Genomic DNA, 15,582 nt, shown 5'->3' with positions numbered 1-15,582 from the left:
GCTCATGGGAGGCATGGAAAGCTAGCCAGTGGCGAAATCATATGGCTAAGTTTGGAATATGGGATTTTTTTATTTATATGCTTTTCTATATTTAAGATCCCCTTTGGAACATAGGAAATTTTTCTGTTTCCTATGTTTTTCATAAAATTCGTCTACCGGATTTTATTAATTTGCAAATTCTTCCTTAGCTAGTTAAAAAAATGAAATTGGCAGTTTCACAGGCCTTAAAACTTTTGACCAAGATCGGCGCGAAAAAAAAGAAAAAGGTTTCCATTCTACGGATAGGGACTCTATTTTTCTATTTTAGGTATTATCTGATTTGCAAATATCCATTTCTAAATCAATGGAATGTGAGGATTAGAGATAAATTCATATATTCTGTCTACTCTACTTTCGAATTGATTGAAAAAATAATGAGGTAAAACACTGTAGCAATGATATGACTAGCGAGGTCGGTATCTTTAGCAATGTTTGAATCAGATTGGAGGTACGGTTATGGGGACGGCTTAAATAAAAGAATCATTTGTTTATGAAAATCCTACACAAATTATGTGAAATTCTGGTGTTCCAAAGGAGTCCTAATTGATTGCTACCTACATATGGTTTTTTTTTTGTAAAATTTCCGTATTTCAAATGGGCTCTACAAGTTGCATCGATCGCAACAAGGTGGACAAAAAAAGAAGGCGAATTAGGTGGAATGTAAACAGCAATAAGTTTTGTCTTTTGGCTTCATCTCTCAAAAAACACATTTTTGCCTCAAAGTAAAGCCTAACTTATATCCATCAGCTATTAGTTAGCTAGTCAACAACTCATAGATAATATTAGCAGATTTGGCCCAACTAGTGAGATAGCTAGTTAAATATCTAGATAACAATTAGCTAGACTATTATTAGGTGAACCCATTTAGATAAAAAAAAACAGTTATTAGCAGCTAACTATTACCTCTACGAATCAAAATAGGACCTAAGTTTCATCAGCCGAATACTATCATGTTAAAAAACTAGCTAATAATATTAGCTGCTATTAGTTAGACTATTAGTTGTCCCATTTAGATAAAAAAAAGTAATTATTAGCAGCTAAATATTTGACAGCATCTAGTAAATATTTCAGTGAGCGGTGGTGGCTCAAGGGAGGCATGGATTGGAAAGCTAGCCAGTGGCGAGATGCTAAGTTTGGAATACGAGATTTTTTTTATTCCTACTATGCTTTTTTATATTTAATTGATTACTATCTATATGTGTTTTTTTTTGTAAAATTTCCACATTTCAAATGGGCTCTACAAGTTGCATCGATTGCAACAAGGTGGAGGAAAAATAATAAGGCAAAATAGGTGGAATGTAAACAGCGAGAAAATTTGTCTTTTGTCTTGATCTTTCAAAAAAAGGCATTTTGTCTTAAAGTAAAGCCCAATTTATATCCACAAGCTATTAGTTAGATAGTCAATAGCTCATAGATAATATTAGCAGGTTTGGCCCAACTAGTGAGATAGCTAGTTAAATATCCAGCTAACAATTAGCTAGATTATTATTAGCCGGATCCGTTTAGATAAAAAAAAGACCTAACCTTCATGAGACGAATACTATCATGTAAAAAAACTAATTAATAGCTCATAGCTAATAATATTAGCTGCTATTAACTAGACTATTAGCTGTCCGATTTAGATTAAAAAGCTTATTATTAGCAGCTAATTATTAGCGAGACTATGAGATCAAAATAGGACCTAAGCCTCATCAGCCTAATACTACATGTAAGGAGTAGTACCACGGCGGTAGTAATCTTTTTTTTTTAGATTCGGCAGTAGTAATCATGTACGGGAGCTCAAGTTATACCTTTTCTTCCAAAGACCGGTACGGGACACGTAGGGATGAAAACGGTACATATATTTTCCGATCGTATTCGAAACCGAATCTGTTTAAAGGGGTTGAGATCTGTTCGTATCCGAGTTCGGATATCCAACATCCGATATCGTATCCATATCCGAATACTCAAATCGCATATTTATGATGTCGATATCCAATCGTATCCTATCCGACATACTTGACACTATCCATATTCGAATCTGAATGCGGACAGAAATATGAAAACAAATATAATATCGGTGATATCCGTTCGTATGGGATCTAGGTACATGGTACCATGCGTACATGGTATAAATGCAGGAAATCGTGCGGCAGATTCGGCACAGAGCTTGCTGCTTCCGCGGATGTGGTTAATTTCACAGAGGCAAAGGTGTCCTTTAACAGCTGCACAGTGCACACATCTTCATCACAATCAAAAACTGACAAGCACTATGTGCTTCAATGCTTTCGCAGGTGCAGCTGCAGGGTGCAGGCCTCTTGTTTTTCCGAGCGTCCAATGCCTCTCTCTCTATCTCTCACATTCCTTCTATTTTCTCAAGTGAAGGCGAGATGAAAGTGGTTCTGTTTGGAGCAGTGCATTATTCACAGAAAAAAAAAACTCGAGCCTATGTAGGTATTGATGAAAAGATAAAAGATTGTCTTCCACAAAGTTACCTAATATACCACTGATGTTGCTTTTTTATTTCAATCTACAATATTTTTTTTAGAATTACACACTACAACGTAGACGTTCATAACACGCACGCACACTCACCCTTACGAACACACGTATGCAAACCCTACCTCTATGAGCATCTCTGAAGGACTGAGCCGTCAGATCTTAAATTCACGAATCCGATAGATCTTGAAATTCACGAAGTCACCACAAGCGCCCTGCTGTCGACGTGGACGTTGCCTACCACTGAAAGCATCGTGTCGTTAAATCCTGAAATAAATCAAGGAAAATGCGAGCACTCGTGCTTAAGTTGAGGACTTGAACCCAGGTGGGCAGGTTCCACCACAATGAACCCAACCAACTGATATCTGTTAGCAGTCTACAGTATTTTCATAGTAATCAAACTGCAGCTGCAGCCGCTGCGGCTGCGGCTTTCAGCCTGTTCGTTTCGGATTATTTACTGTTGGCTGATTTGACTGGTTTGATGTAAGAGAAAAATACTATTCTAGCTTATAATCCACGATCATATGAGCCCAGCCAAACAAGCTGTTTAATCTCAAGCGAAATGGTTGATCGGTTCAGTGGTTATAACTAACTAGTGCAAGTATATAATTTCCTGATGAAAAGGCAGGCATGCACTTCTGCTGAAGATAAGTACTCCCGTAACTCTAAGAGCCCGTTTGGAGGGGCTTCTTCCGGCTCCGGCTCCAGCACTGTAGCACTAATGTGGCGGAGCCGGGAGAAGCTCCAAATGTGCTGCTCCTCCAGCTCTTCTTCTTTCTAGTTCATTTTTGGAGGAGCTGGAGCCGTTTTTTGTCATGCTACAGTAAAAAAACACAGTGTTGCACAGTGTCTTAGGAGTAGGAGGTGGAGCACCAAGAGCCGCACCAAACAGGCTCTAAATGTAAGTTGTTTCGAACAGATAGATGAACTTCAATGTGATGCTTTGACTTGCAGCTTTTGGAAGGAAAAAAACGTTCTCTTGCTTCATCCTTTCATTCATATATTGAATAGCTGACTCAAGAGTAAGTTTGGAGCATCAATCTTGTGAACCCAACTGACAACGCAGCGCCAAGCAGATGCTGCTGCTGAGCCCTCTCGTCCTGTTCCAGTGCTATTGACAGTGAAATCAAAGCACTTCACAGTCACAGTGCGCACTGCTGTCCTGTGCCTGTGTTGCACTGCAAGTCCTGTGACCGTAGCTTTCCGTCCATCGTCAGAGGAATCTCCGGCCTGATAGGCCCAGGACTCACTCGGAGGCCCAGTACTACTTGCCTGCTTGATGGAGCCCATAGACAGTTTTGCCCCACAGGCACTGGACTCATCCAACGATTTTTCAACAATACCACAGCAACCATAAATTTGGGGTACTTGTGGTTGTGGTAAACAAGAGGAGAAAATTCTCTATCTGACCGTGTTGAAACCAGGCCTTTTCTCATTCGCCCTGGTGGATTTTTCACATGATTTGAGGTCATCATAATTGAACAAAATATCCCATACATTATTTTAGACATGGAAGCATTAGTTTGTCTATATTTCTGCACATCAAACAATTAAACAGTAAGATGCGTATATGCATCACAATTGGATTACCTTCACAAATTGCATATAAAATCCACAAATGCGTAGCAAAGTTTCATTAGTGTATAAATTAGCTAGGTTCGGTTCACACATATAAATATGGTGCACATATAAGTTGAAACAAACATGGATTCGTATAAGCCAAGCTGATTCCATATACTACATTACATTGGATTGAATGAAAACAAGCATATGAGAAATTAGAGGCTGAGCCTTCTTTTGCTTCTTGTACTCATTGCAGGATTAGCATGCTATCCTCTCCTACTTCTTGTGCCCATTGAGAGACTGTTAATTGGCACCTTGGAATCTTTAAGGCCTCTTTACCAAGACCTTCGTCTTCCTTGTGGGTTGGACCTTTTTAGCCTTAGCCTTACCAGGTTGATTTATTGTGTGAAGGACATTCAATGGAAAGTTCCTTCAGATGATTTTAGCCACTTCTTGACCTACAAATGTGAATATATAACAAAATAAAATTAGGAATAATGGAAAATTTGAAATTAGAAAAAGTACCTTTTGATGCTCCAAAGTTAGAGTTAACATGTTTTCCCCTTTTCTTACTTGAAATCTCCAAAGTTTGATTGTGGTGATAGGGAAGTAATGAATTTAGATTCCAAGCCAAGCTGCCATTCGTGGTAGCACAAATTCAAAATTTAACAGCTAGTAGCAAAGGTTCCTCTCACCATATCCCCTCCGTCCTATAATACTTGGATTTTTTTAGCTTTCTACACCTAGGTCACTTCCAATCCAGTTGTGGTTTCTATGTTCATTAATTAGAGTACCAACTAAACAAAAAGATAATGTAGCACTGTAATTAAAGAGGAGAGAGGAGAAAATTGTTTCTTAAATAAGAAATCATGTCTATATAGGAATCATGACATAAAGAGATGTGATTGGTAGATAACAAAGAGAGAAAATATATGGTTGGAGAAAAAAATATTTTGCAGTTACTATCCATTAAGAACATAATTTTATATGTAGTATCTATATAAATTAATAGACATAGAAACTACATGTGATTTCTAGCATTGAGACTGTTCTTATTCCAAATTAGTTGTCATTCTCTAGGGATGGAAACGGATTAGATTCGCATGGAATCAAATCCGGATATCACATTTTACCATATTTTAATTGAAATTCGAATATGGATAGAAATATTTTTGAATACAAAACAAAAAGGATGGCTGAGATTCAGATATTTACTCAACTCAACTCAAAGTACATTTCTACTAAGTTCATCGATAACCAAAGTGATATAAAATCAAAGTACATTTCTAATAATCTCTGATATAGAAGTGAACTAAATTATAATAATGGATAATATATAATAAAATAATAGGTCAAGTGAAGAAATTCAAATAAGAATGGTAGGCAACAAGTAGCCATTTTGCTTTATCAATGTTTTTTTTAATTACAAAAATGTTGCACAAGTATGCGGGTATATAACATAGAGAATGATAGCTCATTAAAAATAATATATTTATCAAGAAATATTTAATAATTAAATATGTCAATTAATCAATCATTATTTATATAATATTTATCAGGAAATTATAAATTATATAAATGATTTAAATTAGTAAATAAATTAATTAAAGTATTAAAATAATTTACAACAACAAATATATTAGGTTTAAACGATATTAGAAAAATATTAAAATTAATTTAATCTTTATGTATAATTAATTATATTAAATTAATATTAAAAGTTATTTATAGATATAATATTAAATAGTTTTAGTGCATCATTAGTAATATTAAAATTAAGTAATTAGTCACTAGTCATAGAGAGAAAAATTTTAAATAGATTAATTATACCTCATTCTTCATAGATACAGAAAAGTGTCGAATATTCTATTTTTTTGTCCAATACATATATGAAATCAGATAGAGAAAATAACAAAAAACAAATATGAATACATCTATTTAGTGTGCACACTAATACGATATAGATATCCATATTATAAAGTTTTAACGGATAGGAATATCAAATATAACTGATATCCATTTCCATTTTCATCCCTATTATTTTTACTTTCTGATGCACATTTCTCTTTCGGTAATGCTCCTAATAGGGTGATTATCCGTCCGGATGAACCCTGCTCGCGTCGCCCGCTCGCTGAATGGATCCCGCCCCTGCTCGCTGGACAGACCCCACCCTCGCCCGCTCTGCCCCTGCTCGCATGGCTATCGCTTGCGCGCGCGCCCCCCCTACCCAGACTCGTGTCTCCCGTTGTGGCCGCGCTCCATCCGCCTGCCGTGACCCTTGCCGAGGTCTGTGGCACCGACGATCTCCACACCGCCAACCTCCGCGCCAATCCATAGCATCGAGCTCCAATCAAATGTCGAGCTCCTCGTCGACGAGCCTCTATTTTCGTCCAAGCAACAAGTAGATGTTGCGCTTGAAAGCGCATGTTGCAAGCGTCTATTTCAAGTGTTTCAGAGATATGTTGCATGTGTTTCTCATATGGGTGTTGCAAAAGTAGATCGAGATGTTACATATGTTTCAATGGTTGTACACGTATGTTGCAAGCTTTTTTCTCAATGTTTCATCTATTTTTTCACACGTATGTTGCAAGTGTGTTTATCTCGTGTTTATCCGGATGTTGCATATGTTCACACATATGTTTGAAAGTGTTTTTGTCTAGATGTTGTGTATGTTTTTGCAATGTTTTCAAATGTTTTTCAGGTGTTTTTGCAAGTGTTTCAGATGCATGTTTCAAGTGTTTCATCTGCCTTCGAACGTTTGTTACAAGTGTTGCATCTGAATGTTTTAAAAGTAGATCGGGTGTTACATCTCCCTCCTCGCTTTCTACTGGCTTCGCCTTGGTGTCTCCTCCTCCTCTCGACGTCAACCGGGCATCCGCCGCCTCCTCCCTCTCTTCTCGATGCTAGTGGCGTTTGGGGCGACACGAGCCCACGTGAACTCGTGAAACGACACGAAAAAATTACTACATGTAGGGGCATCCAGACGTCCGAGCGCTAACAAGCCCGTTTCTCTTTGCTCAATATATTTTATCTCTATCTCTCCTTATTTCCTGTGCACTACCACCCTCTTACTCCTTGAATCCTATGCTTAGAGTAAAACATCGCCTATTATAGGACAGAGGGAATACCTTTCAAGAGACTGATACTAAGTTACCACGTTCAGGACCCCTTTAGAACAAAGGATTTACAAAATATGGGAATAGAAAAAATGTAGGAATGAAATGTCCTAACACTTCAAATCCTATAGGGTTTTAGATGTCTTTGGAAGCAATAGGAAAAGCACAGGAAATGAAACAATGAGGATGGAGCTCATGTTTAGTTTCCTCCAAAATTCCTTCACAACAGTCCAATCCATAGGAATTTCAAAGGAATTATTGGGAAAGATTATTTTGTTCCAAAGGGCCTCGTAGGATTTTTTTTCCTATAGAATTTAGATCCTTTAAAATTCCTATATTTTTCCTCCATTCCAAAGCAACAAGCAAGATGAATGACATACTGTTCATGCTTTTTATACTTCGCAATTCATCGCAGCAAAATTCCGGCAGTCGGTGTTTCAGGCTTTCAGCCATGCAGGCTTTTCAGCATACAGGAACACAAAACCGACGCTGCGAGATGGAGTTTTTCCAAACTTACAACGGTTTCTTTCATGCGGTACTGTAGAGTCCGAAACGATTATTTCACCAAATGGCTGCACAGGTATAACTTAAGGCCTGCTCTCTCTATAGAGGTATATCAAAATCAATCAAAAGGTCCCCAATTCCAAGAATCTACAGGGGTCTCGTTTCTTTCAGAACGTGTAGTTGATAGGGTCGCGCTGCAGTGCCTTCTGCACCAGCTCCGTCTGCTCCTGCACGTGCAACGAGTAGAAGCCCGTCGCGGTAGCAGCCGACGGGGCCCTGCCGACGTACTTGATGTCCTCGATGCCACCCCGGCCCAGAGCCTTCATCGCCGTCAGCAGCCGCGGGTTGATGTAGCTGTACGCTCCCATGTTCATCGGCTCCTCCTGGCACCACACGATCTCAGCATCTGCACAACATAAACGCGTGTATCAGCTTGTTTGTTGTTTACTAGGACTCATCCATTAGAATGTATATATGTCAACTATCCTTCCAGCTGCCAAAACATATTATAGTATACAGTTGACAAATTAGAAATCATGCAGCAGAGTAAAAACGAGCAACCAAACTTTTCTAAACACATACTTGGATATCTCTTCAACTCGCGCTGAATGAGGTCATAGGGGAACGGGCAGAGCTGCTCAACTCTACATAAAGCAACATCAGTGCGCTCTGTCTTCCTTCTTTCTTCATCCAGTTCATAATACACCTGAAATCATAGTTAAAAAAAGGGTCAAATAATGGCTTGCCAATTTGCCAAAGAGGAACCTAACGATCTTCAAAATACAACTTCCAAGAGTGACACAACCTACCTTTCCAGAGCAAAGAACTAGACGGTTGATTCCCTCCTCGAGGTCCTTGTGATTATTCTGGTCCTTAATGAGCCGCTTGAAGCGTGTCCCTTGCTTGTCAAATCCAGGGTGGCCCGCAAGATCATCAAATTCAGATAGGTTCGACTTGCAGTCCTTGTGGCGAAGGAGGTTCTTTGGGGACATCACAATCAAAGGCTTCCTGAAGTCCCGGTGTATCTAAAAATAAAGGAAAGCCATTTCAGTGCACCACATCAGATGGTTTTACAGGAGGAAGGGGAAATTTTGCAAAGATTTTCACCTGGCGACGCAGAACATGGAAATAATTTGCAGGAGTCGTTACATTAACGACCTGCCAATTGCACTCCTGGATTTGCTTCCGCAGTGTTGGATCCATCTCGGGTATAACATAAGGGTTGTCATCACTCATCTGCAATACAGTTATTGATGTTTAATATAAAAGGATGTAGGTAACCAAAAACTATCAGCATCTAAACGACGTAGAACCAAGAATATATTTCCATATACTAAAACTGAACATATTTCTCTGACATTTAGAGTCATTACACGTATAACAGATAGACTGCATAATATAGAAGTAATAACTGGCTAACTGCAGATCCATCAATATACAAAGTGCAAGTGTTGATTTGATTGCATTCTCTATTCAAAACTCTAAAATCATGTAAAGTTAATGTTGTGACCAGTGAGCTACCATGGACAATTTTGATGCATTTCCATTGCATGTAGGTATTTGGCTGCCAAGTTATCAGTCATGACAAAGGGAAAATATTAAACATTGTAAGCAACAAAGTCAATTTTCTGGTAATGACAATGCTCATCATTGGCAAATGGCATAAACAATTCCAAAGGAAAAAAAAGAGACTGAAGGGTTGTGGTAGAGCTAATTTACAGTAAATCTTGCAACTGTTCCTTTTAAGTGTATGGATAATACTTCAAACACGAGTTATTAATGTGCCTGCATCTTTGCAATTGAAAATACAAAATAGTACCTGAAGAAAGCGCTCCAATCTTGCACTAGAATGTTCAGGCCCCTGACCATCATATCCATGAGGAAGGCATACGACAAGGCCAGTCTGGCGGAGCCATTTTGACTCCCCACTACTCAGGAACTGATCAAATATCACTTGAGCTCCATTTGCAAAATCACCAAACTGAGCTTCCCATATGACCAATGAGTTCGGGTTCTCCATGGAGTAACCCAATTCAAAGCCTAAAACAGCAAATTCTGACAGGGAACTGTCAAAATAATTGCATACATCAGATCAGGCCAAAAAAAAAAAGCCAGTCGACTATAAAAAGGGGAAATAATCAGGTATGAAAAGATGGCATCTCCGTATGTTTATATTACAATATATAGCAGCCCTTAACCTCAAGGTTATGATTCCCTAAAGAACAACCCCAAAACTTGTTTTCATCTGAAATGAAAATTACTAACTTGGCCAGTTGAGGGTGCAAAATGTTCAGTTTTTTTTCCTTGAACTACCGAGAGAGCTATGTTCATTTCACTAAGAGAAAGATACAACGAGCGTTGTTAAAATAACGAGTGTTGTTAAAATAACCAGACTCGAGACATCCCACATACTCAGCCATATATTTTTTTATATTTTGCATCTGAAAATTCATACAGCGAAAGATGACATACAAGCATGTGGAAATCAGCCATAAAATCCAACAGCCGTTGAAACTTTTTATCATTCAGTCCTGTATCTAGGTTCTTTTAAGATAATTACTAATCAATCTCAGTACTCGTTATGATTTTATAACAATTTGTTCCTTATCTAGATCATCTCAGTGGTCAGTGCCTACAATGCATGGAAACAGGAATTAGTCAGGAATTCTATTCCTTGCCTGTGTTTCTGTTTTTCTGCTGCACCTTACATGTGCTTCTCAATTCAGCAATCAAAATATTGTAGCATTATATCAGAAGTTCAAATAATTAATGATACCAATATACCACAATACCCACACAGAAATCAACTAGTGCAGTTGACAAGTACTGGTTCTATTTTGGATCTATCTGGTTATTGTAATAACATTTCGTGTTTCCTATAGAAGGTGAACTTAAGCTGCTAACCCATGCACATCCCTATCTGGAACAAGTTTAGTATATTTTATTTCATACCTGTTGCTCACAGTAAAAAGCTCCTCATCTTGATTCATAACAAGATGATCCAGCGGGCAGTACTGCTCTCCAGTTTCTTGGTCATGGATGACAGAATGACGGTGGCTGAATGTACCCCTCTCAACATCCTGACCACTTAACCTGACATGGTTCCCCTCAATTATAAGAGTAGCAAAAGCAAGTGCTTCACCAACTGCCCAATCAATGCCTTCTCCAGTCTCAATCATCTGACGCCGCAGATCAAAAATCCTCTTCACAGCCCTGTGAGGCTTGAAATTTTCTGGCAGAGTAGTCATGGCTTCTCCAACACGTTTTAGAATCTCTGGCTTGACACTGCATGGTTGAAAATGCATTCAAGGAAGCACAATTGTTTTTTGTCAGTTCAAGATCACTTAAAATGTGAAGAAACACAGAAACAGTCAAACTAGGCGGGAAGATCTATTTACCCGGTGTTTCGGATACGCGAAATCTGCTCTGGTGACTTGAACCCAGTCCAGTAAGCTGAAAGCCAGTCCCTCTTGTTGGGAACATAGTCTTTGCTATTCTGGAATTCCTCATTAAGTATAGTGCTGACCTTCTTGTTTAACTTATCAATATCTTCCTTTGAGATCTTCCCAGACTCCAGCAACTTTCTTTGATAAATCTCAAGCGCACTTGGATGGTTCCTAATCACCTGACGCAAACAGAAAACACTTTCCAAATGTGAATGGGCACAATCACACATTTGACTGTGACAAATAATACCGAAACTACACCAAATTTGATTATTCAGAATCAATGTTGGTTTCAGACTTTTAAGAATTCTTCTGATTATGATACCAAAAGATACATAATAGACTCATGTTTTTTCTGTCTGTCCTTCAGCATTTAACTAGATGTTGTACTGAAGATATCACTACTCAAATGGTACAGCAAGAATCAGGATAGAAATAACTATGTGAAGACAAGGGCGTACCCAGTGCAGAGAGCACCCGCTCTGTGCGGGGTCTGGGGAAGGGTGTCAGTGGCAAGCCTTACCCTCGCATGTGCAATGCGAGGAGACCGCGACTCGAACCCAGGACCTTCCGGTCACAGGCGGTAAGACTCTACCGCTTGCACCAGGCCCGCCCTTCTTAACAAAACTATGTGAAGACAAAAGTATGCAAATTTGTGCCAAATCTTAACAAAATGAAACGAAGAAGAGTGTGTACCTTGTACATCTTAGGTTGGGTGAAGGACGGCTCGTCAATTTCATTATGGCCAAATCGCCGGTAGCATACAATGTCCACCACTACATCTGAATGAAATATCTGTCGCCATTCTGCAGCGAGCTCACAGACATGAACAACGGCCTCCAAATCATCACCATTAACATGGAAAATCGGAGCATCCAATGCTTTTGCTACGTCTGTGCAATACTGCGAGGATCTCCCTGACTTTGGATCAGTAGTGAAAGCAACCTGATTATTGACCACGATATGTATTGTCCCACCAGTGGTGTAGTTTTCAAGGGCGCTGAGATGCAGCGTCTCATACACAACTCCCTGCCCTGAGAAACTACCATCACCATGCAGCAACACTCCCAAATTCTTGGTCCTGTCGCGGTCATTAGAATAGTACTGCTTCGCTCTCGTCTTCCCAGCAACAACAGGATCAACTGCTTCCAAATGACTCGGGTTTGCAACCAGTGACAGATGGATATGTTTCCCACCCCTGGTAGGCCTATCATATGAAGTTCCAAGATGGTACTTGACATCACCAGTCCCTGTATATAACCCCTCCCCTTCATTGACAGGCTTGGTACCACCACTAAACTCACTGAATATCTGTCGCAAGGGCTTCCTCACAACATTTCCCAAGACATTTAGCCTGCCTCTGTGAGGCATCCCAATGACAATAGTCTCTACACCAAGATCAGCTGCCCTGTCAAACATCTCCTTCATGCCAGGGATCAGAGTCTCAGCACCTTCAAGACCGAACCGTTTTGCAGTCGTCCACTTGGTTGCCAAGAAATTCTCAAACTGTGTGCTCCAGATAAGCCTATCCAGCATGACCTGACGACGCTCATAAGAGTACTCCCTTGGGTTAACTGTCTCGATCCTATCCCTGAGCCAGTCGCACTTCTCCCTGTCAGGTATATGCATGTACTCATACCCAATGGTGCCGCAGTAGGCTTGCTCGAGCCGCCCCAGCACGGAACGCAGCGTCTGCACTGGCCGGTTCTCCTCAAGGAATCCAGCCATCCTCCACACCCCAAGGAAGAACTCGCGGTCTAAGTCCGCCTCAGAGAACCCATAGAACGCAGGGTCCAGCACGTCCGGGACAGGGCGCTCCTCCACCCCGAGCGGATCAAGCTTGGCCTTGAGGTGGCCGCTCACCTGGTACGCCCTGACGAGCAGCAGCAGCCTCATGCTCTCCTGGATGGTCTGGCCGGAGAGGCCGGGCGAGGTGGCAGCAGCCTGGCCAACGAAGTTGCGGAAGAAGTTGTCCCAGGACTCGTCGACGGAGTTGGGGTCAGCCTCCCAGGCCCGCTGCAACTCCTCGAGGTAGACGCTGCTGGTCCCGTCGAGGAAGCTGTCAGTGAGGCGCGAGAGCGGCACCGCGCGGGGCTCGGGCGCGGCGAACCGGCGCGGGCGGGTGGAGTGGAAGTAGCGCGCCGGTGCGGCGCCCGCGCCGGTTCCACCGCCGCCGGCGAAGGGGCTCGCCGCGGCGCGCGAGAGGTTCCGCCGCAGCGCCACACGGGCCAGGCCGGCCGCCGCCCGGAACAGCCCCATTTTCAGATCGAGGTCGCTTCACCAAAAAATCAACCGCTAAGGTACGTGTCTGACTGGTGGATTGCGGGAATCTAGCCTCCCATCAGCCAACCAGGCACGCGATCGATCGCATGCCCCCCCTGCACGAGAACCGGATATTGATTTAAGGTCTCCATAGAGAGCAGCAGGAACAACAACAGATTAGGCACCGAAATTCCAGGGCAAGGGAACTGAATTTTGCATGTGTCGCGGCTGGGCTTCCCAAATCAAACTAAATCTCGATCAATTACGCACCGCACAGATCAATAAATCACAGATTCACAGCAAAACTGGCCTCGCAGTCCCCATCCGAGATCGGTCACTCCGTACAGAGCACTGAGACCCGCGATCTCTCCTCATAACCCTAGGGACTAACAAGTAACAACAAGCACTAAGCAGATTCCGCAGCAAACAACCGATCGGGTCAAACTAGAGAAAACCGCGTGACGGAATCCGGCAAGGAGGGAACAACGAGCGGGCGAGCCTTACCTGGGCCTGTGGTCGGCTGGGGCGGGGAAGGGTCTCGCGCCGCGCCGCCGCGCTCCGGTGCTTCGGGAAAGGAGAATGGGGACGGGTACGCTTCGAGGGCCGTCTCCCGGTCTCCCCCGTGATGGTGTTGATGATGATAGAGGGCGAAGGTGCGGCGTTGGCCCGCCTGGGTCCCTTCTCTTCTCTCCCCGGTGCCGTGCCGATGCCGATAGATTCGGAGAGATGGGATGGGATGGGATGGGATGGGGTGAGAGGTAAAAGTAAGCCTGGCGGGTTCCCCAATTTTTTCGGGTTGGGTAATTCGGGTAATTCAAAATTTGGGTAATGAAAATTGTTATCCGATATTATCCTCGAAAAAACATTACCCGCAAATTCGGGTACCCGATAATTTGGGTTCGGGTTCGGGTATTACCCGATATACCCAAATTTACAGAAAACAACAAACTACACTAAATTTCAGTAGCGATCTATACATAATTTCAGCAGCAATTTGTATAGAATTTCAATAACAATTTGTAGTGAATAATATATTACAGTCACTCATTCAAATAGAGAGAATTATATTCTAATAAAGTGATAAGTTAAATGGTTCAGCTAACAACACATGATAAATACAAAGACAAAAACAAATCTTTGGGTAGTTCGGGTAGTTTAGGTACCGGGGGATATTACCCGAATTACCCAAACTAATTTCGGGTAATCAAAATCGCTATCCGAATTTGGTATCGGGTACCTCGGGTTCGGGTAATTCGGGTCCGAGTTCGGGTAATTCGGGTATGGGTAATGGGTATCGGGTATTTTGCCCAGGCTTAGGTAAAAGTGGACCGGCGGTGGGCCCTAACGACAGTGTCACGGTTTCAAACGGGCTGGCCCGCAGACTCCTTCTTCTGGAACCTGGATGGGTGGAGCGACCAACGAGTCGTGTATCGCCAAGTGGGGGCGTCTGGCTGCCTGACCTGGCCTGCAACGGGGCCTTCTTCCGCGGAGCCCGACGTACGCTTTGGGCTTGGGCGATTGCTCAAACACAAACGCCCGTTCGCTTCGAGGAATTTAAAGGAATCTGAATAAATTTGAAGAAATTTATAAGAGAAATCATCCGTGAACAGTAAAATTCAGTCGGAAACGATACTTCCTCCATACCAGCCGAACGCAGCCAAAGGTTGTAGAGATGTGCAGCGGTCCTTGAGATGTATAACATGTGACACTCTTTTGAGTGTTTTTATAAAAAAAATTGGACATTCAAGTTACCTAAAAAGATTTTGGGTCATATATTTCAGGTTTTAGAGAATTTGGATTTCTGAAACTGTTACCCGATATTTTTCTTGGAAAAAGATTACGCGAAATATCGGGTACTTGAAAATTTAGATTCGGGTTTGGGTATTTTTGAATTACCTGTTTACAATTTGCATCCTAGAGAGAAAACAAAAAAATCTTAAAAGGAGCGGGACGCCTAAGTCGAGGAATGTCACCGTCGAGCAGGTGTATCACTGGGCCGCCACACTCACCCTCCTCGACCGCCACACCACCGACCTCGCCTACCGCACCAATGAACTTGCCTCTTGCACCGACGACTCGCCTCCGCACTAAACCGACACCTCATAGCCCATGCATCAAGGGTTGGATCAAGAATAAGAAGCAGGAAGAGATTTAGATTGTGGATGAGGATTAAG

At 41.8% G+C, this 15,582-nt stretch overlaps 1 protein-coding gene across 3 annotated transcripts; it reads right to left on the bottom strand.

Annotated features, from left to right (window-relative positions):
* Positions 1–7,564: 7,564 nt before the first annotated feature.
* LOC136498465 (uncharacterized) lies at positions 7,565–14,105 on the bottom strand. Of its 3 annotated transcripts, none has more exons than XM_066494392.1 (10): positions 13,913–14,105; positions 13,679–13,794; positions 11,843–13,524; positions 11,099–11,325; positions 10,653–10,985; positions 9,520–9,766; positions 8,808–8,936; positions 8,510–8,725; positions 8,283–8,406; positions 7,565–8,106 (listed from the first exon to the last, which is right to left on the bottom strand). In XM_066494392.1, the coding sequence occupies exons 3-10, from the start codon at positions 13,403–13,405 to the stop codon at positions 7,868–7,870; spliced, it is 3,078 nt and encodes a 1,025-aa protein (XP_066350489.1). In that variant the 5' UTR covers positions 13,406–13,524; positions 13,679–13,794; positions 13,913–14,105; the 3' UTR covers positions 7,565–7,867. The 3 variants fall into 3 exon arrangements, with proteins under 3 accessions (XP_066350489.1, XP_066350490.1, XP_066350488.1); XM_066494393.1 differs by having other exon boundaries at positions 13,679–13,787; XM_066494391.1 differs by lacking the exon at positions 13,679–13,794.
* Between the last annotated feature and the right edge of the window lie 1,477 nt (positions 14,106–15,582).

This window comes from Miscanthus floridulus, chromosome 12 (assembly GCF_019320115.1).
Source record: "Miscanthus floridulus cultivar M001 chromosome 12, ASM1932011v1, whole genome shotgun sequence".
NCBI lineage: Eukaryota > Viridiplantae > Streptophyta > Magnoliopsida > Poales > Poaceae > Miscanthus > Miscanthus floridulus.
This window is presented reverse-complemented; position numbering and strand designations above follow the sequence as displayed.

Excerpts from the sequence above, each read along its gene's own strand:
- LOC136498465 (XM_066494392.1), bottom strand. The coding sequence starts at position 13,405 with ATGGGGCTGTTCCGGGCGGCGGCCGGCCTGGCCCGTGTGGCGCTGCGG. Across the intron at positions 10,986-11,098 it reads TCGCGTATCCGAAACACCGG|TGTCAAGCCAGAGATTCTAA; the intron begins GTAAATAGATCT and ends TCAACCATGCAG. Across the intron at positions 8,937-9,519 it reads GATTGGAGCGCTTTCTTCAG|ATGAGTGATGACAACCCTTA; the intron begins GTACTATTTTGT and ends ACTGTATTGCAG.